This window comes from Leucopleurus acutus (genome assembly GCF_964270905.1).
Source record: "Leucopleurus acutus genome assembly, chromosome: 5".
Taxonomy (NCBI): Eukaryota; Metazoa; Chordata; class Mammalia; order Artiodactyla; family Delphinidae; genus Leucopleurus; species Leucopleurus acutus.
The window spans coordinates 69,972,094-69,995,393 of record NC_139147.1 but is presented as its reverse complement, the minus strand read 5'-3'; the positions used below and the strand labels follow the sequence as shown (position 1 = coordinate 69,995,393).

General features: G+C 47.2%; 1 protein-coding gene across 10 annotated transcripts in view; it reads right to left on the bottom strand.

The window, feature by feature from the left end:
- The window catches only part of KALRN (kalirin RhoGEF kinase), a gene marked incomplete at its 3' end in the record, with an annotated part of 643,513 nt that overhangs the window by 345,847 nt on the left and 274,366 nt on the right, over nt 1–23,300 (bottom strand). For all 10 annotated transcript variants that reach the window (XM_082839566.1, XM_082839572.1, XM_082839575.1 and 7 more), the window contains exons 7-9: nt 21,071–21,262; nt 16,784–16,915; nt 14,786–15,016 (exon numbers count right to left, since the gene is read on the bottom strand). In XM_082839566.1, the coding sequence (XP_082695692.1) occupies nt 14,786–15,016; nt 16,784–16,915; nt 21,071–21,262 (555 nt within the window). The remainder of the gene's footprint in view (nt 1–14,785; nt 15,017–16,783; nt 16,916–21,070; nt 21,263–23,300) is intronic.

The following is a 23,300-nucleotide window of genomic DNA, read 5'->3' as shown; positions in this document are numbered from 1 at the left end:
AGTGTAAGCACCCATCAAGGTACCCCTTATTAGCTGGTCCCTATGTAGTTTCTCTCATCTAAAAGATCTTATTTAAAATAGTCAATTATCAGTTGTAGTTAGGATAGTACAGGATGACAGTTAATCATACCTATTGATGGCTTTGAATTGGTATTTAAGTGTTTCCAACAATAGGACGTTTTTTCCTTTTGTTTTTGTCGGAAGAAGAGTCTTCAGGATGCAGAGAAACACGTGTGGGCTACGACTATTCACATATTCAAATAGATATTTATTATTAGCCTCATGGTGGCCTGGCGCCAGGCACTAGGACAGCCCAGCCTGCAGGATTAAACAAGGCAGGCTCGGCCCTGACTCCAGGAACTCAGTCTAGGTGGGTAACGAGCACTAGATATGAGATCACAATTCATCATTAACTGCAAGGGTGAAAAGTGCCAACGGTCAGCGAAGTCCACTCTGAAGGAGTGAGGCCTGAGAGTCAGTAGGATTTAACCAAATTAGGAATTGAAAAGATCAGCATGGTTTGAGTAGGTGTAAGAAGGAAATGCGCCCCGAGGCGGCAGGCACCAGGTAGAGCTGAGCCCTGGTGTGCTGAGTCTGACTCCAGCGTTAGCCTCAGAGCCACTGAAGGGCTGAAGGAGGAGAAAGACACCATCAGATCTGCATTTAAAAATTATTGCTCTGACTGCTTTGTGGAGAATCAGTTGTTGGAAGACAGGAACAGAGGTAGGAAAACAGGAGGTTCCTGCGGAAATCCTGACAAGAGGCGATGGTAGCTCAGGCGAGGCCAGTGGCGGTGTCCGTGGAGAGACAGGTTTCAGTAATATTTAGGGGAGAGAACAGCCAGGATTTGGTGGTGGGGCCTGGGGGTGATGCAGAAGCAGGTGGAAGCCTGACCTCCAGGAAGAGGAACTTGTCACTGGTACAGAAGCAAGTGAGTCACAAGGGATAGCACAAAGATGACAGGTTTTTTTGGTAAAGTTTTCTTTCAATTTTCATACTCACGCTCTGTTTTTTTTGTTGTTGTTGTTTTGTTTTTGGGGTTTTTTTTTTGCGGTACGCGGACCTCTCACTGCTGTGGCCTCTCCCGTTGCGGAGCACAGGCTCCGGACGCGTAGGCTCAGCGGCCATGGCTCACGGGCCCAGCCGCTCCGCGGCATGTGGGATCTTCCCGAACCGGGGCACGAACCCGTGTCCCCTGCATCGGCAGGCGGACTCTCAACCACTGCGCCACCAGGGAAGCCCCACACTCTGGTTTTGATAAATGACAGGTGTGCCTCTGCACTTGAGTGGGAAGTAGCACCCAGTGATAGTTGTCAATCTCATTCTGGCAAGATGTGCCTTTAATTTCAAAGGAGTAATTTTATACACTAAGGTTTAAAAATAAATTATGAATTTCTAATATAGCCAGATCCTAATGATAAAAAAAAAAGTGAGGGACACAAAATCTACCTGAAGAATATAAATTAGGCTTACATGGAGTTAAACCTTGCATTCTTGAAGGCGTTTCACTGGGGTATAGTTTTTGAGGGGCCCCTTAACCTGACATGCAAAGTCCTCTGTGACACGTCCACCCCTCCCAGCCCCACCTCCAATGAGTTCCTGCCCCACCTCTCAACACCCCCAAAAACTGCTTCTCACCTCCTGAGTTTCGTTCTTGCTATTTTCCACTTCACTTGAAATGTCCATCTCTTTTTTCTCCCTATATCCACTTCCCGGGCTCCTTCTTACTCATCTTTTAAGTGCCACCTCAAACTCTAGTTTTGGAAAGCCTTTTCTCTTTAACAATCTACTCAGGCTGGGGTGGTGTCACTCTTCTCTGTTCTGTTCAAACCACGATTATTGCCCACAGGCTGGTCTCTCCCACTAGACTCTGACCTCCCTGTGATTCCTGGACACAGCATGGTACTCAGCACAGAGGGGTTTGCGTGAGATATGTTGAACTCAACTCAAAACTCATTGCCCCAACACACAACTTTGGGGTGAATGTCTCCAGCTCCGTACTCCCTAGATAGGTAACTCTTAGTACCTCTCACAGCCTGCATTCAAAGTTCTCCCTTTGTGTGTATCCACCCTCTCTCCACTGCCCCACTTGGCAGGTAGGTAGCTCCCGAAGAACTATGGGGTTTTCACCACTGTATCCTGCCCTTTCATCCCTCGCCTGCCCCCAGTCTCCCCATCAGCACCACACACTCAGAAGATACTCAATGAATGTTTATAGCCATGAGTTGTCAAGTGCAAATACGGCTGCCTACTGTCTTGGGAGAAGCTGCGCCAGCACATTCAGCAGGAGGCCTGATCTTTGCCCCATCACTGGAAACAACAGCCCTGGTCAGCCTGGGACTCCTCCCCCTGAAGGCAGGCCGGCAGTCTTGCAAACAACGTGTAAAGCTCTTTCTCCTTTCTCATGCCCCAACTTTTCAACCGGAATTAGCCCTTTCTCGGAACAGCCTTTTCCAAGAGAGATACTCACATCCTGAACCGGATCTGGGAGCCAATCTAACAGCCATCATGCATAATTCCCTAATCACTCCCTTTCTTCCTCATCTAATTGTGTTTATTCCAACCAGCATACAATCAAGACAGAGTACTTTTCAGGGGAGGAGACAGTCCTTTCTAGCTGCTAAGGAGAAGAGAAAAGTCCTTTTGAAGAGAACTATTGATATTTTCTGAACAGTGGCCATGAATACAACCGAGTTAATGGGAGAAAATCAAGGGCCTAGCTGCTTTCTGTCCCAGGACTCTGATTTTTTGGATTCTTCTAACATGATAGAATCTTAGTGTTGGAGAAGACCTCAAGGATCTCTCAGCCCAGTGCAGGAGGCCCCCGCATTTAGAGGCAACCACCTTTGCACAAAGTTTTAAGTTGGTGTCTAAGCTCTGTTAATATGTAAGTGCTTTAGGTTCCTAAAGCATCATTAAAATGTGGTACCATCATGATCATTCTAAATTAAAGACAGCACAACTTACAGAGGAACCTGGGTTCTCACCCCAGCTCTGCCCGTAACCAGTTGTGGCCCAGCTGGGTGTGTGTCTTCTCCTCTCTGAACTTCACTTTCTCCAATGAGACTGTTGGATCACATCATCTCCCTAAATCTCCCTCCAACTCAAATATTTAATGATTTTATTACATTGAGGGTAGGGCAGTTCCCCTCCTCAGAAGGAAAGGCTATGGAGGGCTCACTCTTTGTCCAGCACTAGGCCAGGGCACACGCTCACCATCTCATCTATGCTATCTTACCACAACCCTGGGCTGGTGAGAGTTATTATCCTCATGTTTGGATGAAGAAAATGAATCTCAGAGTGGTTAGTTAACTTGCCTGATCTCACACAGCTACTAAATAGTGGAGTCAGGATTCAAACCCAAATGGTTCTGGCAGCAACGCTACCATCTGGTTCCCAGACCTTACTCAAGTTTTCCCATGTGTCCCAACACTGACTTTTAGAGGAAAAGGATGCAGGCCAGAAGCATGTGTCATGCTTAGCTGTCCCTTTAATCTGGAAGAGTCCCTCAGGCTTCCCTTGACTTTCCTGCCTTTGACACTTTTAATAGTTACAGGTCTATTACTTTACAAAATGTCCCTCAGTTTGGGTTTGTCTGATGTTTCCTCATGATCGGAATCAGGAATAACACAGAAATGATTCTTGTTCTTCCCACTGCATTCTATCAGGTGGGATATAATTTGAATTGCCCCCATTACTCATGATGTTAACTTTGATCACCGGGTCAGGGTGGTGTCTTCCAGCCTTCTTCTAGAAAGTCACTCATTCCTTTGCGATTAATAGGTATTTGAAGGAGGTAGTTTGAGACCATGGAGGTTGCAGATGCTGTGATTGCCACAAAGGACTTTTTGCTACCCTGCTGAGAGTGTCACCAGCAGGCAGACAGCCTTGGGTGTCAGTCCCCTTTGGGGATTATTACCCTGGGCTGAAGAGAGTGGCTTTGCCCAAAGCCCCTTCTTACATTGACCCGTGCCCAGTGACAGACTCCAGAGTACAAAGACCCAGTTTTCACTCCCCAACCTGAGAGAATCTTCAGAACGCCCGGTAGGGCTGGCTGAGGATTCCCTTGAGATGACACTGCAGCTCAGCTTCACTCTCTGTCTAATCCTCCTTCTTCCCTTCCCTTCCTCAGGGGTTGATTCCAAGAGCCCCTCCTAGTAAACCTCCTCTGGGTAGCCCCCTGTGTGGACACCTCCTCAGCCTGTTTAGATTCCAATCCTTTAAGCTGGGCTGCCCTCCCTGCATGGATGCCCTCCTCCCTCCGCCCAAGCTGTGACACTGCACAGCCCCTGCCCCTCGGGGATGACCTCCTTGACCTGCTCATTGTCTGCACCTATGCACCTGACACCTATGCCAGGCCACACTTCTCTGCTCTGCTCACCTTGCCTGGGCTCCAACACCTGCACCAGGCTGTGGCTGCACAGGGACTCCCTCCTCGCTCTGCTCTGGACCACCCCTCCTTGAGGACTCCCAGTGCTGGGATGCCCTCCCACCAAAGCCATCCTCAGCCCACTCCACTCTGACCTCCCTGGACCACTGCGGCCCTCCCACCCTGCAGAGAGACCCACCTTGCTCAGCCCCGCCTAAGAGGAAGAGCCTCCCTTCTCTGGAAACACCTCTTCCTTAGCTCCTGAGACGCCGTCTCACTGAGGATTCCCCCAGCTCACTGATCTCCACTGTTGTCTACTTTTCTGAATCCTCCTAGTCTTCCCAGGCTCTAAATTCTGGAATGCCTGAGGGCTCATCCCTGGACCTCTTCTTTCTCTTCTCTTACTCCCTAGATGATCTCACCCAGTTCCGTGGCTTTAAATATCATCTATGTGCTGGTTAATTTCCATATGCACAGTTCCAGCCCGAATTTTCTCCTGAGACTGAGACTCATGTACCCAGCTGCCTACTCTTCCTCTCCAGTTTGGTTTATAATGGGCACCTTAAGCTTAACATATCTAAAACAGAACTCTTTATTCCCTTCTGCCCCACTCCCCTCCTCTCCCAGTTTTCCTTGTATCAGCAAAAGCACCACAATTCACTGCTTAGCTGCAAGCCTGTCTTACTTACTCTTTCCTGTACACTGATTTCCTTCAAAACCACCCTAGTCCCAGCCACCATCTTTCCTCATTCACCCGATCAGCCCTGTAGGTGGTCTTCCTCCTTTTACTCCCTCCACACAGTAGCCAGATCTTTGAATATAACGTTTCTTTCGACAAGAATCAACTCATGACATTCCTCTTATCGAAACTCTACAACTGTTTCCTATCACACTTAGAAAATCCAAATTCTCTCCATAGCTTATAAGGCCTGATGTGATCTAGACTCAGCCCATTTCTTCAAACTGTTTACTCCTTTTCCCTCCTCTCTATTCACCAGGTTCTCTGGCCATCCTCCTATTTTCATGAATGCACCCAGCTCATTCTGGTCCCAAGGAATTTATAGGTCCCGTTTCACATGCTTGGAATCTCTTCTTAAACACACCCCACGGCTTATTCATTCAGCTCACCTGCTGTCATTCTAGCACCTATGAGCTATTTGTTTGTGTGTGATGGTGTTCTCTCCCTCCTGAATGTAAGCTCCACACGGGCAGGGGCTTTGTTTGGTTCACCGCTATGTTCTCAAAGAGCATCTGCTGAATAAATGAGTGAATGAACTCAACCTGATGTGAGAACTTCCTGTGTGATAAAGGGCAAAAACCATTAAAGGAAAGGGAGCTGTCTGGCAAATAGTTGTGAAATCAGAATCCCAACTCTCTGATTCCCTCCCTGGCTCTCTCTGATCAATCATCTTATTTGAAATATGTTATTAAGTTTGTGTCATAATTTGATCCATGATAAAACGGGCAAGGCGTTCTGTTGTGTTAAGTAAACTGAAGAATGGCCCCCCTCAGCTGTTACCTCCCAGCGCCCAGCCCCAACTGTGTAGAAGCTGATATTCTGAGGTCGGGAAGGAGAGTTGGCATGCCGTCGGTGTCCACACGCATTTTGTTCTGTTAAAAGCTCAAGTGCGCATGACGTGTGTGAGCGCCCAGGACAGTCATCAAATCACTGTTTCTGTCTCCTTGCACAGCACACTGAGCACTAGTTCTGAAGGGGAGCAGCTCATTCTCTGCCGGCACCACCCCGCTCCCCGTCAGCTGAGACTGGAGAGCATGCGGGTACCACTTGAAATGGCCAATTACCACCAATTCATTTTCTGTACCCTCTTTGGAACAAGTATGATCAAAATAAATGTCTTGCTATGGCGGGAAAAGCCATCATTTTTCTGAGAGGGCTCAGCTGAAACTCATTAGCAGGTGTACAGACTCTCTTCCCCCTTAGAACCGCAGTCCTTTGCCCTGACAAATGTGATGTTGGGTGGAAGCCGGCTAAGAAACCAGCCGCCTCCCTTGGACCCCTCCACTCCCAGGCAGCCCGCACCTGTCCCTTCCCAACAGGCTGAGGTGACTGGAAATTGTCTTTGTCTTTGACATCTCCCTGAAAGCATCTCCTCACATGGTGCCTTTGATTCCTGTTTGTGGTGTCACCACACTTTTCATCACTAAGGACTGAATCTCTCAAGTCAGAGGTTCTCCAACTTTAGACCGCTTCAGAATCACTTGGGGTTCATTCTAAAACCCAGGCACCACCTTACCCACAGATACCGAACCAAAAAGTATACAGTAGGGTCAGATAACCTGTTCTTAACAAGACCCTACTCTGCCCAGATGATCTTAACGCCAGGGGTCTGAAACCGAGTCCCCCTAAAACGAGTTCCCCTGCCGGGTTTATGATTAACCTCTTTATCCAAAACTGTATTCCTTTTCTTGTCCTGCCCCTGTTCCCCTCAGGATTGAGGAACATCAAAGAAAAGGGGGAACTGAAACTGAGCAGGACTTTGTGAGGTCTTCCTGGATACAAAAGCCCCTCCAAGTTCCCGGTTTTGGTTTGGCCTTCCCCAAGTGCCAAAGAGGAGGCTCATGCGTAATGATTAGAACAACAGAGCCACAGGACTCCCAGTTCCTCCTGAAGGGATGCAGATAACAATCTGGTGCATGTCTTTGAGTTGCTCTGCAGAAACTACAACCCCCATCCAGTGGAGGATGGTGACTACATGCTGACCACAAGCAGCAGACCCCAGACTGGCTGGAACCAGAAGGTTGATGATTAAGATTCCTGAAACATCACCCTGTTACCTCACCACCAACCAATCAGAACGTCCATGAGCTGATCACACACCCTGTGACTCTCACCCCTAATGTTGCCTTTAAAAGCCCTTTCCTGAAAATTATCAAGGAGTTTGGGTCTTTCGAGCTCGAGTTTCCTATTCTCCTTGCCTGTCGCCCTACAATAAACTCTGTAGTTTCCTTCACTACAACTCAGTGTCGGTAGATTGGCTTTGCTGTGCGTTGGACAAGTGGACCTGAGTTGGGTTCTCCAACAGGTCCAAGAACCCCACTTTAAAAAATACAGTCCCATATTCACACTTGACACCACCCTTGTCTTCTAACAAAATGGACGGCAATTTCCAGTGATTTTTTTTACATAAATGCTCTCAAATCTACCCTTGTCCCATCACCTTAGCCCATGACCGTGGCCCTAGGATCTTCCCACTCCAACACAGTCCTCCTCTGGCACTAAATGACCTCAGACCTTCACTCTGATCACCTGTTTTCTCCGGTCAAAATCTTTCAATAGTTCTCCACTAGTTATAAAGTGTGAGTCTTTTATCCTTTAGCCTGGTATTCAAAGCTCCAGAAATAGCATGTTGAGGTCAAGGACATGCCGAACATAGGGGTTATCAGAAAGAAGTGACCTTGGATGGTGACTGTCTAGTCATTTGTTAACATAGTAATAAAAGAGGAATTGAGGACATTAAAGGTGTTTAAAATTGTTGTGTATCAAGAAAGCCCTGAGGCTCAGTAACTCCTGGGGAGGAACCTTCTCTCACTGCCTCCCAGGACCCACCTGATTCCCAACCCTGCCAGGTGGAGGCACCCAGGTCCTTCCTTGGAAGGTACTCATCACAGAAGGATGACTGTTCAGTCACAACAGAGTTTGCATTCAGAAAATCAAAGTGAGCATCCAGGGAAAGGCCATGATGGGCAAGGGAAGAGAAGGCAGAAAGCAGGGCAGAGAGGAATGAGGGTGAGGTACAGAGTGTGAAGGGTCCATGAAATTCCAGGCAGGAGGGTCTCAGCAAATCAGGAGCAGGCCTCTGAAGCCCATTTCCCAGCCCTGCCAATTCTAGCTGGAGGATACATGGAGAAGACTGGAACAAACCCTCTGGTACCAGCCTCCTACTATGGGTAGAGGGATGGAGCATCCCTTCTAAGATCAGTGACACCAAAGAGGCAGATGAGAAAGTTTCCCCATCCTCACTCCAATCAGAAAGCAACCCTGACCAGCAGAGCCCTCTCTTTCTCCCCTCCCTTCCTCCCCCAATTCAGCCAAGCCTCAACCCTGCTCACTTTCTGGACTCTCACCCTGCCAGAAAGATGATAGATGATAATAGAATCATCTATTATCCACTTGAATGTATTCGAAGAATTGGATTATCACCATCAAAACTTAATTGAGAACTTTAATGCTGCTAAATACGACCATGGGCAAATGGACATTATTCAAGATATATGCTACAAAGAAAAGCATCAGCAACACTGAGTTAACATAATTATGGTTATGAAAAACAAGTGAGAATGGGTAGTGCCTGTCTTAGGGACATTTGTGTTAGAGCTAAATAACTGTAGAGAGCCATTTTATAATGATGGAGCAGGTGGGAAAGAGTGTTTGCGTGTGAGTATGACTGCCTGTGTGGGTCTTCCTGGGATGACCCAGGGATGAATGACCCCTGGGATGACTTAGGGATGAATCTCAGCTGTCAGCGGCTACAGGGCAAGTCTGATCCCTTGGGACCAAGCAATCTATCAGGGCCCTTTGAGCCCTGCACTAACTTATAAACCCCTCAAGGGCAGGATCCATGTCTCTCTGCCTTCCCACCACTTAACATAGCGCCCAGGGCATAGCAGAGAGGCTAAGATCATGGACCTAGAGATTCAGTGGACTTGGGTTTATAACCTTCCTCTGCCGCTAGCTGTGTGACCTTGTGTAAGTTTACTTAACCTTTCTAAGCCTCAATTTCCTCATTAGTATTGATAAGATGAGGACCAAAGTATCACCCGCTTCATAGTGTTGGAAGATTAATTAAGATAAGTGAAGTGATTAGATGCTCAATTGCTCATAAAGATGATGAATCCTGAGCTATGAACAATAAAACTTTTATAGACACATTTAATCCCAGGAACCAGATCTCAGGGCTGGAATCCAACCACCCCTCTGATGTTTGAATCTCCTCCCCAACATACCCACCAAGTAACTAGTCAGCATTCCAGATTTTTGATGACGGCCCCCCCCTCGTGTATGTTCCCTCATCTCTCTGGGACTATACCCTGAGTGAGCATTTTCCTTCTTAGATGCTTTAATCGTTCCTTCTTATAAGAAGAGTTCTTTTTCTAGACCCATCATCATTCCAGTCACTTTTTTCTAACTAAGCATGCTGTTTGTAACCCAAAGTGCTCACCTTTTATTATGCAAAGCTGTTAATTGGATTATACAACGCCCAAACTGGTTTAGTATGATTAAGGGGCTTTAGTCACTACAGCAAGTAAAAGATTGTGAATATATGGAGTTTTAAGAAATTACTCTCAAATCCTTTTTACACGTTCTTTGGCAGGCAAGAGCTGACACAGTAAAAGCTATAATTTTCCACAGCAGGCTCCAGAAGAACCTGATAGAAACAGGTGAGATTCATTCGTAGTACAAGAACCATGGACTTTAATATTAATACACTCATTCAGAATGGAAAATCACTGAGCCAGAAAATTCTGACATCACTGCCCCTCCCTCGCTCACCTTTGGACTGCTTAAAAGCAAAACACATTACTTTTAAGGGAAGGCACTGGAGCCTCAAATGGGTCATGTCCCACCCACCCCACCAAGTCCACTCCTAACCCTTCCAGCCTGACCTCCCTCTATCGCTGCCAAGAGTAGGTACTCTGTCAGATTTCCTCTTCCTGTCCCCTGGCTATAACTTAGCTCTCCACTTCCTGGCCTTCCCCACCTCCGTCTCCTCTGCCTGAGCTCCAAGCACCAGTGCAAATGCCATTCCACCCACGGGGAACTTTCTCTGCTCTGATTCCACCAGCCCATTGTTGTCTTGCTTCTTTGGCCCTGAACCCAGATAGCCACGTGCCACTCATACATCCTCGGGTATATATGTCTTCTCTTGGGCCAGAGACCTCCAACTCCTAGTACAGGGCCTTGCACACAGGTGTTCCAAAGCACTTTACCAATTTATTCTTGCACCACACGGAGGGAGAAGAAGAAAGGGAGGCAGAACAGATGGCCTGCAGTGATACTCACAATAGTTGTTCTGGCTATGAAAAAATGGAATGGAGTTTGCATCTACTAGAAAGATCAAGACTAGCTACTCCTTGTTCTTCTCAGCAAAGTCAGGTCTATCTGGGCTTGAAAGGAGTCCTTTATTCTTGTGGGAAGCCACAGGGTTAGGAGAGAAGAACAGACAGAAGGTGGAGGTGAGCTGATGCTGTCATAGATGCTCTTACGGCTGTTGCTTAGTACTGTTCCACTCTAAACTGGAACAACAACAGGACTGAAAAGTATTCCACTAGCAACACTATGGTAGATGCACTCTATCTATGCCTTTCTGCAGCTTAATGGACCCAAGTTCCAGTTTGATACTTAGAGACTTATTTCCATCGCCTCAAAGCCCAGAGGGGAAGAGGACACTTTTTGGGAACCAAGGGAGAGCTAGCACAGGGATGATGTGTCAGGCCAATTCTGGCTACAGATATTTAAATGGAATCTCTTATTCACTGGTGTCTATCTTTGGTTTCAACCTCTCTGCTCTACTCTGCTTTAGGCAAGGTATTCTTATTTCAGAAAAGACCACCCCCAGAAATGGCAATGGGACAAGGAGTCGTGTGGGGAGAGGCTGGCTGGCTCTCCCCCATCTCTCCACTAGCAGGAGTCCCTGTCTCTTTCTCTTTCTCTTCTGTCTCTCCCCCCACCTTCCTCTTTCTCTTTCTCCTCCCAGCCCAGGTATGTCTGTTTCTCTGCTCTCTGTCTTTAAATCTCTCTCCCTTTCTTTCCCATCCTCCACTGTCTGTCTCTGTCTCTCCTCTCTCCCTGTTTCAGGGTGTGTGTATGTGGTCTGTCTTTCCCCTCTCTACGTTAGTATGTGTGTGTCCCTCCTGTCTCTCTTCTGTTCTCCATCGCTATCCGCCTGGCTCTTCTCTTGTGTGGTTTTTCTGTAGGACACCTGGACTGGGAGCCAGAAGACTTAGTTTCTGGTCCTGGCACTACCATCAACTAGCTGTGTGGTTATGGCCAAGTTGCTTTACATCTCTGGGCCTCAATTTTCTTGACCCTATAGTAGGTGAGACTGAACGCTCTTCCAGGTCCCCGGAATTCTGAGATTTTATCACTGAATGAAATGGAACTCATCAGACTCAGGAGACACCCGAGTACCAATCAAAGAGGATATGACTAAACCGAGACAATACTGCTGGAAGATCTACTACATGCTAGGCAGGTGCTGTGCTCATTCAGTCCAATGAGATAGGTATGTGATGGTTCCTATTTTAGAGGTGAGGAAACTGAAGCACCAGCAGTGAAGCCACTTGCCCAAGGTCCCATGGCTAAGACTTGTCAGAGCAGGATTTAAACTCAGGCCATCTGGCTCCAGAGTCCATGCTCTTATCCGTAATGCTGTATCGCCCTAGCCACCAATGCTCGCTCACAAGCTTCCCACTTAGGCTGCAGAGTAAACATCCCTAGACCCCAAATGTGCTCAAGGGTCTTGGATCCAGACTATATGGTTCAATCAATTCTCTCCTCCTTCAAGACACTAACTCTGACTTTTCACACCTCTGCCTGTAAGTGTCCCATCAACACTCTATTGCCCTGCACACCGCCTGGCATGCTCGGGTAGCACAGACCTTTCTGTTTTCAAGTGTGTATGTCTTGTTGCCTTTCTACCTAACCAGGCATCTTGCCAGAACCTAGTGCAGTGCTGGGCCCACTGCCCAGACCCATGCTTGCTGAATAGCTGATGAGTACCAGGATACTTTGTAGCACTGATGGTATGTCCCCGACTCCTCTGCCCGGGCTGTTAGGAAATACCTGGGATCTTCAGACTTTCACATCACAATTCCTGCAAACAGACTGCAGCTACTCACTGGCAGCTACTGGATGGGCTGGGAGGGAGGGTTAGATGGTGTTTAATTCACAGAAGCAGAAACAGGGGGCCTCCAATAATAATTTCAACTCAAGTCAGCAAATATAAAGAGAACCCCAGCTTCATGCCAGACAGCAGCAGCCGTGGCTTCTGCTCTCAAGGAGATACTGCAAAAGACGAGATGAAGCATGCAAAATAAAAAATGATAAATTTATAAAATTCCAATAGCACTTTGACCTTTGAGTTAACATTGTTTGCGTGTGTTTGTGTATTATTAAATAAAACGTGGGAGCACAGAGCAGGGAAACTGCTTGTCCAGTCTGATTCTGAAAACTAGGAAAGGCTCCCGTAAGCCTGGGAGTCGGGAGACCAGAGTCCGAGTCCATCACTGGAACCACTGCGTGCGTCATAGTCAGCGCTCTCTGAAGTGCCAACTTAGACACCGGTCAGGCATCAACGCGCGCTTGGGTGTCAGGAAGCATTTGAAACCCACACCAGGTTTCATAGCCCTTGGTTTTCACATTTTTCTTCGTGCATCTGTCCCAGTGTCAGATATTTGGTGAGTGAGAGTTAGCTGGACAATGGGTGAATGACGTCGTGTCCCCAGAAGTCACATTCACACGTCCCGAAAAGAACAATGGAATCAGTCATCCTGGGGAATTCAGTCCTCGTGGAAAATCCAAACCCCTTTACATCCACCTCACAATCTTCTACTTGCTTTTGGTGAGTGCCAACAATGTGATTCATCTTGTGGAGATGAATTGATAGGGCCTCCATTCCAGAAATGCTCTCATTTTTAGAACGTGATGTAGAACAGCCACCGGTGTAGTTTTCATTATACTTCTCCCCAGCTTTAGTGTAGATGTCACGATGGCCGCAGAAGAGTCTGATAACAGCTGTTCCCAGAGTCCGCGTCTGGATGCTGCCCTCCTGATGGGGAAGCCTTTCGCCCACCCTCCTTGCAGCACCTCTGCCCCTCTCCAGTGCCCATCCTAGTACAACAGCCATGAAAACAGCAGGGAGACAAAGAGCACACCAAGGAAGCGGTACAATCCAGGGCCCAGAAATCTCCAGAAGTCACTCGAAGTTCACTGAAGTGGTGACACCTTCTGTGTGCCTCTGGAGGCTGCCACCTAACTGTCCCAATCACAGACCAACCCTGTGCTCTCCTGTGCTCAGAGATGCTATGTTGATCTGAACAATTCCAGATGGCAGGAACAGACAACTGAGGCATTTGCTTCTCCATCCCCAGCAAGCCCCACAAGGGTTTCAGAGCTGGGGCCAGCACATAAGCAGTGCCCATCTCTCCTGAGGCTGAAGTGTCACCTCCGATGACTCATCACTGCCCCAGACGGGGGACAGGGGCTACAAAGGAGTTAGGGCAGCCCAAGAATGGGGGACACTCCTGAAGGCCTGTCTACTCCTGGGACTGACTGCACGGTGGTGACCCCACACCCAGAGGGTAACACGACCCCTGATAGGATGCCCCTCTCTCCTTCCAACCTGTCTCTATCACAGGCTAACCAGTACAAGGGCCCCCCAACAACAGCTGTGAGGGGAACCAACACTCCAAAGACATGTCCAGTTGGCTCTCAATTTTCCATGTATATTTCGACAGACTTTTCCATTACATCTGGTCAATACCGCAGGAGGTGTGGAAGGAGAGTGAAATGTTATTTTATATGTATAATCTTGAAATTATGAGGTGGCCACAGAAAGGTCTGAGAACACGAGCGCTCCCACCCCTGCCTCTCACAGTGAACCAGCAGGGAGATGATGCTAAACCTTAACTTCCATCTCCAGCTCCCAACAAGCTCTCCCTCCCCCGCAGCTATCAGTCCTCAAAGAAAAGCTCCCAGGGGTCCCCAAAGAGACAGACAGAGAAGTATGAGGAAAAAAGAATGTGTCATTTCATCCAAAAGGGCATTTGTGGCAAGGCTGTCCTTTCATAGTTAGAAACAACAATTTCTTTATTATTTGTGGTAAAGAAAAATGCTATGACTCTTATAATAACGCAAAAAAAAGATTAAGCCAGGAGTAACCTCTAATCACAGAACATACAATTATCAACAGCCCTTGTTTTAAATCTGGTTTCCCAAATTCAAGCTTGCCAAAGAATCCCCTAAAGGCCCTGTACCCCACCACACCCCAACCCTAGCAGGCCACCTGCATCCCTGAGAAGTGGGCACACTGTGGGTCCAGCTCTGACAGCGCTCAGATAACCCCCTAGGACCCGGAGCTGTCCAGAGAGCTCATGCCTGAGGGACTGTCAAGCTTCCCCCAAAGAAAACAATGTCATGACTGCAAGGAATGCTGTCTCTCAGATTGAGCCTCCCTTCACAACACCAGAGGGTGAGAAGGCCTGTCTGTAAAGCTGCTTAAGTGAGAAGCATCAATTAACAAGTCTGGATGGTGTGGAGGGGTGAAGCCGGGGGCTGAACTGCCCTCCTCCCTCCATAAATCAGGCGTTCCCAGGCCTGATCACCTAGGTCAGGGACTTGTGCCACCTGTCTGCCTGCCTGAGACAGATGCCAGGCTCAGGGAAGCAGTCTGTTACCTGCTGGACGTCCTGCTGGAAGACGCAGAGCTGCAGCCGCTGGTGGAGCCGCACCTTGCGGTGCTGCCAGATGCTCTCGAGCCGCCGCTGGTGGTGCAGCACCTCATGCACCACGTCCAGCACCTGGTGCACTGCCTTGGAGTAGTTGGCTGTGGCTGTGAGGGACTCGGAGTTCCCGGGACTCAGGGGACGCTGCAGCACATCCAGCAGCGCTTTGCCATCCTGGCTGACCTGTAAGAGGGAAAGAGGTCAAGTTCAGGGAGTAGAGGGGCAGGAGGGGCACAGGGAGGCAAGGCAAGCCTGCTGGCAACCCTGATGAGGACTGAGAATCTCAGTCCTACCAACACCCATGACAACCAAGGAGTGTGCCACCAGAGCTGCCACAGTGCCCAGCCTGCAGCCCGGGGAAGGCCGAGCACCCCGGAATCCTGAGGGAGAGGAGGTGCTGGGGCTGCAGCCAGTTGTCTGCGAGACCCCGAATCACTGTGTCCCTCCCCCTTGAATTTCAGCTTCCTGAGGGCAGGGACTCTGCCTTGTTTATCTCGTCCCACGCCTGGAAGAGTGCCTGACACTTGGTACTTGGTAAGTATTTACTTGATAAATATTCTGACTGACTCACTGATTAGGTCAGGCAGCAGATCTTCGTTTCAGAAAAGAAGCTGAATATAAGTTGACACCATAAACCTCTCTCCCTCTTCCCTCTTCCGTCCTCACCTCCCTCTACCTAGCTCTAAACTTCTAGGTGTGTGACCAGAGGCAAGTTATTGACACTTAACCCCTTTGGGCCTCAGTTTCCTTGTTTGTGAAGCAGGAATAGAAATGGTACATACCCCATAGAATTGCGGTAAAGATTAAACGAGCTAACACATGCAGGGCACTTAGAAGAGGGCCCAGCAGGTACCAGCTACCAAGTCTACCTTTATCATCATCAGCAGCATTTTTCTCTCCTTTACTTCCTTGTCATTTTCTTTCTTTTATACTTACCCTTCTTTTGCTCTCCTTCTACACAACCTCCTTTTTTCTTCTCCTGAAAGTGGTAACATCCCTGTCTTTCCAGAACACGCAGAATAAGGGAGGGACCCTTAGACTGTGGACACAACGTCCATGCTCCTGGGTTCCCCAACACTCACCCTCAGTGCTGAAACCAGTGGGGGGTGACATTCCCTGCCATTTCTCACTGGATTCCTGGCAATATTTCTGGAAAGTGGCATCATCTGATTGACACCTGTGGCTCTCCAGTGCCTGGCAGATTATCCAGCGAGCACGTGCCTTTCTAATTTAAAACCATGGTGACTAGGGTATTGATAGGAATTTTAAGACCCCAGATTAATCTGGTTAACAAGGAAGTCAAAGTTGGTTTGGAGTTGAAATGGCCTTTTCCTTCCAGCAAGCTCTGAAAGGAGGTGTGCTTGGTCCGAGTTAAGAAGGCAGTTTTTTCCCCTTCTAACTTGTACCAGGCTCCCAGCCTTTGAGTTTTCAGCAGAGGAGCCTTTTAGTTTGTCCTTCACTTCCACAGCAGCTTCTCACTCCTGCAAACGCTTATCTCCAACCTGTGGTGAGTTGTGCTCTGGACCTTCCAGTGAGAAAATTAGTATTTTTTGATGAGCTGCTTCATAAAAGGGGTGGCAGGGCTAGTGTGTGCATGCCCGTTCACCAGACAGGAAGCAACTCCAGAGGAGCACAGCTTTGCTTTCTTACAGTCCTTCCAGAGAAGAGACAGTCCGGTCTTCACAAATAGGGTGAGGTAGGGTGTGTGTGTGTGTGTGTGTGTGTGTGTGTGTGTGTGTGCGCGCACTAAGGCAGTTCCTGCCAATGGCTGCATTTCGACATCATCATTAACAGATCAAGGATCTTAAAGATGTCTCCAGAGGGAGAAAAATGGCCTCTCTTCTTCTTAGTCCAACTCAGGCTATTTCATAGCACACAGGCCGGTACTCTTGCCACACCCCCATACCCCTATACACAGCCAGAACCCCTGGGTGTCCGCTGGGTTCTCACCTCTGTGTAGGCCTGGGTCACCTGCTCATACAAGGACTGGTGGTGGTGGATCGCCAGCTCCAGGTCCTGCATCTCAGACGGCAGGCCACCTTCGCTGCACATCTTGCACCAGGCGTCCACTCCCGACAGGAACTGGAAGGAAATGCCGGCTGGGTCAGTGTGGGAGCACTGGGGGCGGGCAATGGGCAGATTATGTGCAGATGGTCAGATACCTTGGGAAGAAGCATCAGGAACTCTGGAAGCCTTCAGAGACCACTGCAGACAGTGGAGTTTTTTCTTTAATTTTACAAACACCAACCCCAGGTAAGAAGTCAGACCCAGTACCTGTTTAGGAAGTATAGTTTCCACAAAGAAAGATGACTATTATGAAACTGCTGGGGGTGGGAGTTGTCTTCATGTTCAACAGGTTATATCCACACACTGATGATAAAATACAGGTGTGCAAACAGCTCACTACATGACATGTGTATGTGAGAGCTTCTTGTCCTGTGCACACTCACAGGTACAAGTGAGAGGCAACATATAATGAAATGGGATGTTTCCACACATGTGCTTTATAGTGTGGACGTTGAGCTGTGAAGAGTAGCAAAGAATGCCTCATTCAGGCCCATCAGGCATCCCAGGGAACCCGCAGAGACCATTCCCACAGAGGATGGAGATTAATACTCAAAAAGATCCCTGCTATTGGGTCAGAACCCCAAGGGGTGGGAGAGGGGAGGGCAGCTCAGTGGGACAGACTGTACTGTGTCTAGAGTGGCTCCTGGGCTGTGATATATAGATACAGATCTTGACAGACATCAAATTATTAAAAAATTAAAATTAACAACTGTGGGAGACTATGGGTCTCCATGCACAAAGGGTGAGCTAACTGAAATCACTCAGATTTATTGGGTGGAAAATACACCTCTAAAATGCAAATAATTCTTCACCCAACAGTCTGGAGTGGTTCTGTCTGTGATTCTTCTTGCCTGGGTGCACAGCTCCATTTAAATTAATTGCCTAAATACCTTTTTATCTCATTGCCTAGAACAGCCCATCTGAGGACAATAAAGAGCTGCCTACATAAATGCATTGAAAAATTAGCCTTGAATCCACTGTTTGCACGTGTGTGTGTGTGTGTGTGTGTGTGTGTGTGTGTGTGTGTGTGCTTTCCAGCTAAAAAGAAGCATGGTTAATGAGTTTCCCTGAAGGACTGGCAATACCCGAGAAATTGCATTAAAAAATAGATACAAATAAAATTGCTTCTCATCTAAACTAATCCAAGTCAGGAAACAGCAAACAGAAGCTGAGTCCTCCAGTTACTCTCAATCCGGGTACTGCGTTTCTACACCTGCCTGAGTCCCCCTCTTGGTATCGCGTCAGCTTTCAGTCCTTAGCCACCTGGCCGTGGCAGCGGATTTTTCATTCTGTATGTCTTTGATCGCAGTAAGCCGTCTCCTAACGATGCTGGCAGAGCGCTGGGTGACACCCAGGATCAGGCTGCATGTGCTTGCTAATGCCTCAGAAGCTGCTTGCTCCACCAACAACCATTTCATAAAGGGACCTGGAAGTAACCTGACAGTGTGTGCCAGTCGTGGGGGGAGCACCTCTTCAAGGTCTTTGGGATTTCTTTGGAATACTCTAATCACAGTCCTATAGTGGATCCCACGAAACGGTCATCTCGAGGAGAGAAAGACAGAGACAGAGGGAGGCACTGAACCTCCCTTGCCAATCTGGAGAAACCTTGAACAAAGTGTGCAAATAATAGGTTGAAGAGAGGACAGGAGATCAGACGTGAATATTCTCAGGTACTACCACCATCATCTTAAAAAAACAACAACAACAAAAGGCTAGATTCCTCTCAATGTGTAGGGCTGCTCTTGACTTATAACACAAGTACTTTCAGTCTTTGGGAAGGTCTCAGATGGAAACAGACACAGGTGGAGGAAATATAAAGATACCAACAGATCTTTGGTGATGTCTACCATTTAAAAAACACACTAAGCACCTGATATATTCCATCTCTAATCCTTGTAACAGTGCTGTGAGATTTATGATCATCCCCAGGTTAGAGATGAGGAAACAAGCTCAGAATGTTGAGGTGACCTGCCTAAGAGTTAATGATTAGAACTTACCTGTGTCTGGCATCAAAACCTAGACTCTTTATTTCTTTTCTTTTTTTTTTTTTTTTTGCGGTACACGGACCTCTCACTGTTGTGGCCTCCCCCGTTGCGGAGCACAGGCTCCGGACGCACAGGCTCAGCGGCCATGGCTCACAGGCCTAGCCGCTCCGCGGCATGTGGGACCTTCCCGGACCGGGACACGAACCCGTGTCCCCTGCATCAGCAGGCAGACTCTCAACCACTGCGCCACCAGGGAAGCCCGACACCTAGACTCTTTTAATTATTCTATGCTGCCTTCCATGTTAGGTGGGTAACAGAGGAAGAGTTTTAAGGTATAACCTTGTGTCTGACTCTGTGTTATCTGTGAGCTATCCAAATGTCATACAAAGAAAGAAATTTAGGGGTTAAGACCATAGGCTTTAATGTTAGACACACCTGATCCCAGATGCCTATCGATTAATTGTGTGATTTTCACAAGGGTATATTAATAAACTTTTAATAACCAGCATACATGTGTGTATGTAATACACACACAAGTGTTATAAACTTTACTGCTATAAAAGATGTGTAGCACATAATTTACAAAGAATAATAACACATAGAATGCTTATGATAAATTCCATGTAACGAATTGATTCTCACATATGCTTTTGTTTGTAAACAACAAACTTACGTAGTTCCAACACAAAAGCTGGTTGATATTTTCACTTTTGTTAAGATGTAAGACAAAAGTGAAAAATACCTGGAGACTTATGTCAGAACATTACTCATTCATCAGTGATTTTAAGTGACTTCTCTGCTAAATGCAATAATAGTTTTTGAACATCAGAAGAATATTTCCTTGATTTTGTGTTCTATTCACAATGCAACAGCTATACACAGGGCACATTTTTAGGCTTCATCTGCATTTTAAAATATTTTCTCTCTCATTTTCTTAAGATTCTAGACAATCAATAAAACAACAAATCAAGCCCTGGTTTCTAACACTTGATGATTTCCATGGTGTAAAACTTTTATCTTGCCCTATTTCAGGCTACCATTGCAACATCACCAAACATGTAGTTGGGATGAGGTGATCAGTCGCACACAACTGTATACTATTACCACAGACATAAATGTTGACAAAGAGACAAATGGTAACTCTTGCTGGCTTTGCTTAACATTCAAACAGGAGGGAACCCAGAGCCTATTTACATTCTGCTTAGTAGTTTATTGTTGTGTGTGTGTGTGTGTGTGAGAGTGAGAGAGAGAGAGAGAGAGAGAGAGAGAGAGAGAGAGAGAGAGAGAGAGAGTATATAACATAGAAATAATCTCAAGAACATAGAAAATAATAAAATCTAGTAAAATAATTGAAAATGATGAGTTTTGAGTATTTATTACCTTTGCTTGTAATGTGATATATTTAATTTAAATTTATATAGTTTAAAGTACTGGCTATGTTTAACAACCAGCTCATAAAATTCCTGAACATTTAACCATTGGCTCTCCCCAAGCTGGTTAGAGTCAGTTCCTGCATGCCACTGGCTCTTAGGCAGCTTACTTAATCTCTCTGAGCTTCCCTGCTCCTCTCTGTAAAATGGGTTAGTAATGTCACTGGCCAATGCCAGTAAGTAAATGGCAACAAGTAATTATTATTTCTGTTCACTGTATTATTATTACATTATTATTATCCACAGCAAATGCTTCATGTAAAATTAGTTTCCCCCTGTTCTCAGCACTCAATGATCAGTTTAGTTTCACCCCTTTGGTCTACGCTTATGGAATGCAAACTAAGCAGTCAAAACACACACACACACACACACACACACACACACACACACATGTGCACGTGCGTGCACACACACGTCCAATAATAAACTACTAAGCAGAATAGTTAGCTCTGGGTTTCTTCCTGTCTGAATGTTAAGCAAAGCCTCCAAGAGTTACCAATGTCTCTTTGGGTACACAGGGGCCATGACAGTACTAGAACATGGGTTGTTGTCAAAACTACTCAGCACGGTCTTTGGTGTTTCAAAAAGAGAGGAGGGTCTCTCTACACCTCAGTGTATGTCCTCCCAGCCTGCCCTGCCCTGCCCCTGCCCCTGCGCTTCCCACCTCCAGAGGCCACAGCAGCTCCCTTGGCCTTACCTGCTCAGCCTTCTGTGCTTCCCACCACCAGAGGCCACAGCAGCTCCCCTGGCCTTACCTGCTCAGCCTTCTGATGGAACACAGCAGACATGGCGAGGATGGTGCTGCGCTCATCCAGAGCGGCCGCGAAGCTCTTCCACTCCTGGTCCAGCTGCGTGGAGATCTGCTTGATTTGCTGCGAGGCGTAGTGGCCGGCCTCTGAGAGGCGGGAAGCCACGGACATGATGCGGTTGATGTTGACATAGGCGTTCTGGGAAGCAAGGGAGAGCGGGTGCTTAATGGGGCAGGCTGAAAAGGCACCCACAGAGCACCCTGGGCTGGGGGAATACGCGGGGAAGGAGGCTACCCAAAACAAAAAGCTTGAGAGAGGCCAGTATCGGCCACATTAACATATCCATTTTGAGCCCAAAGGAGGTCTTTGTTTATATTATGACATTTCAGCAGATGGCAGGTACCGTAACTGAGCCCCTTCATTTTGAGGACCAGCATGGTTTTTGTGCCAACTATTAATGCCCACGAGTGCAGTCACTTTACATGGACTGCCTTAATGATCCTCACAATCACCTTATGAGGTCACGCCATGGGGACAGCATGGTACTTCCAAGAGTTGCTCTCCGGAAGCAACGGCTCAGACCAGGGCAAAAGCCTGAGGAGGCAAAGGCACCTCTCTCAACTCAGGAGAGAGCTGTACCCAGGGCATTACTGCCAACTACAACAGGGCAGCTCATCAAAGAGGGCAAAGGACACACGTCACAGGATGACCACACATCTTCCTACCACTAAGTGAAGACTTCGCTGCCCCCTGTTCCTACCCCCACCAAGAGAGCAGGTGAATAAATAAATAAAGAGAGCATACAAAGCCACAATATCCATGCTTAAAGTAAGACCTGTGGAGCCCTTTCTTATCCCTGCGTGACGTAGGAACATCTCCCCACCTGGCCCCAAAAAGGCATCTGTGGGGCTCTCCTGGCCCTGCTGACTCCTCTCACCCTGTGTTTTGTTTACATTCCTTCCCATCTTTGATTGTCAATTAAAAATTCATGACCATGTGTGTCATTCCTTACTAGGCCAGCAGAAAACTCTACAGGAGGAAAGAAGACAAAAAAACCCACAAACGCACAAACAAAGACAGTAGTGAGCATGATTATTTTTAACTGCTACCTCCTATTAATTGTCTGAGGTGTCTGTCAAAACAATCAAGTAATATTGTAGCACCTACAGGGAGTTATTCTGACTCACACAATGTCTGTCTGAAGGAGGACTAGGGTGGCAGGTTGCTTGCACACCTTTGTTCTTTGTTATGAATCTTCTGGTATGATAATAAATATTCTTCGGTAACGGCATTTTCTCTTGGCTCTATTAGCTCAGCGGTAGTTCATTAATAATGGGTAAGTTTAATGAAGGTTCTTTATTTTCCTTTCCCTCTTCCCTCATGGTCCACATTCATGTTCGCTGTCCTGACCTCAAGCACTCCATCCCAAACCTGAGCCAGGTTGATAAGGTCTCTCTTCATTTAAAAGGTCTCTGTGGAAGTTTAAGAGGTTAAGTGAGGCACTTGAACACAAATCCATCCTGATGTCTAATGATCCCCATGCGTAACCTCCTTCTTTAGTCTGGCCTGAGACCTTTCTGACTAGTACGTTTCCTTAATAGAACTAGAATGTTACTAACTCTTATTATTTGAAATAACTATCCTTCAAAGACTTAGGAATCATTATCAGTCCTGTTTTCTGAGTTAGGACCCAGATTCTTCTTAAAATTAAACTCTATTTATAGAACTGACAGAAAAACCAACTCTGAATTAGAAATAGAAGGAAAGAAACGGGGGGATAAAAGACATATACTAATTTTAATAGTTCTGTCTTTTAAGAGACTAACATTAGGATTTCCACCAAATTTCCTGCTTGGGTTCCACTCAAAGCAGACCTTGAAACAAGGATTTGGGGCAGACTGTTTATTTGGGTGTGATCCCAGAAAGCACAGTGAGGGAGTAGGCAAGTCAACGAGGGAAGGGAGGCAAATAAAGAAAGGATGTGTCCATTAGTGGATTACTGCTGTGAGCATCTGGGGGTCATCTCTCCTGAAACCTTTGAGAGACCGTGTAGAACACACTTCTGAGCATCCCACTGGGAGATGAGGGATCTGGGGTATTTATGCACCAGTCCCATCACTCATGGTTGAAGGTCTCTCCTGGAGTTACTCCCTGGCATTTCCAGCCTGACCTACACACAGGCCAAGCATAGTCCCCAGGTCAGAGAGTGACCATGGGCAGAGAAACACAGGAAGCT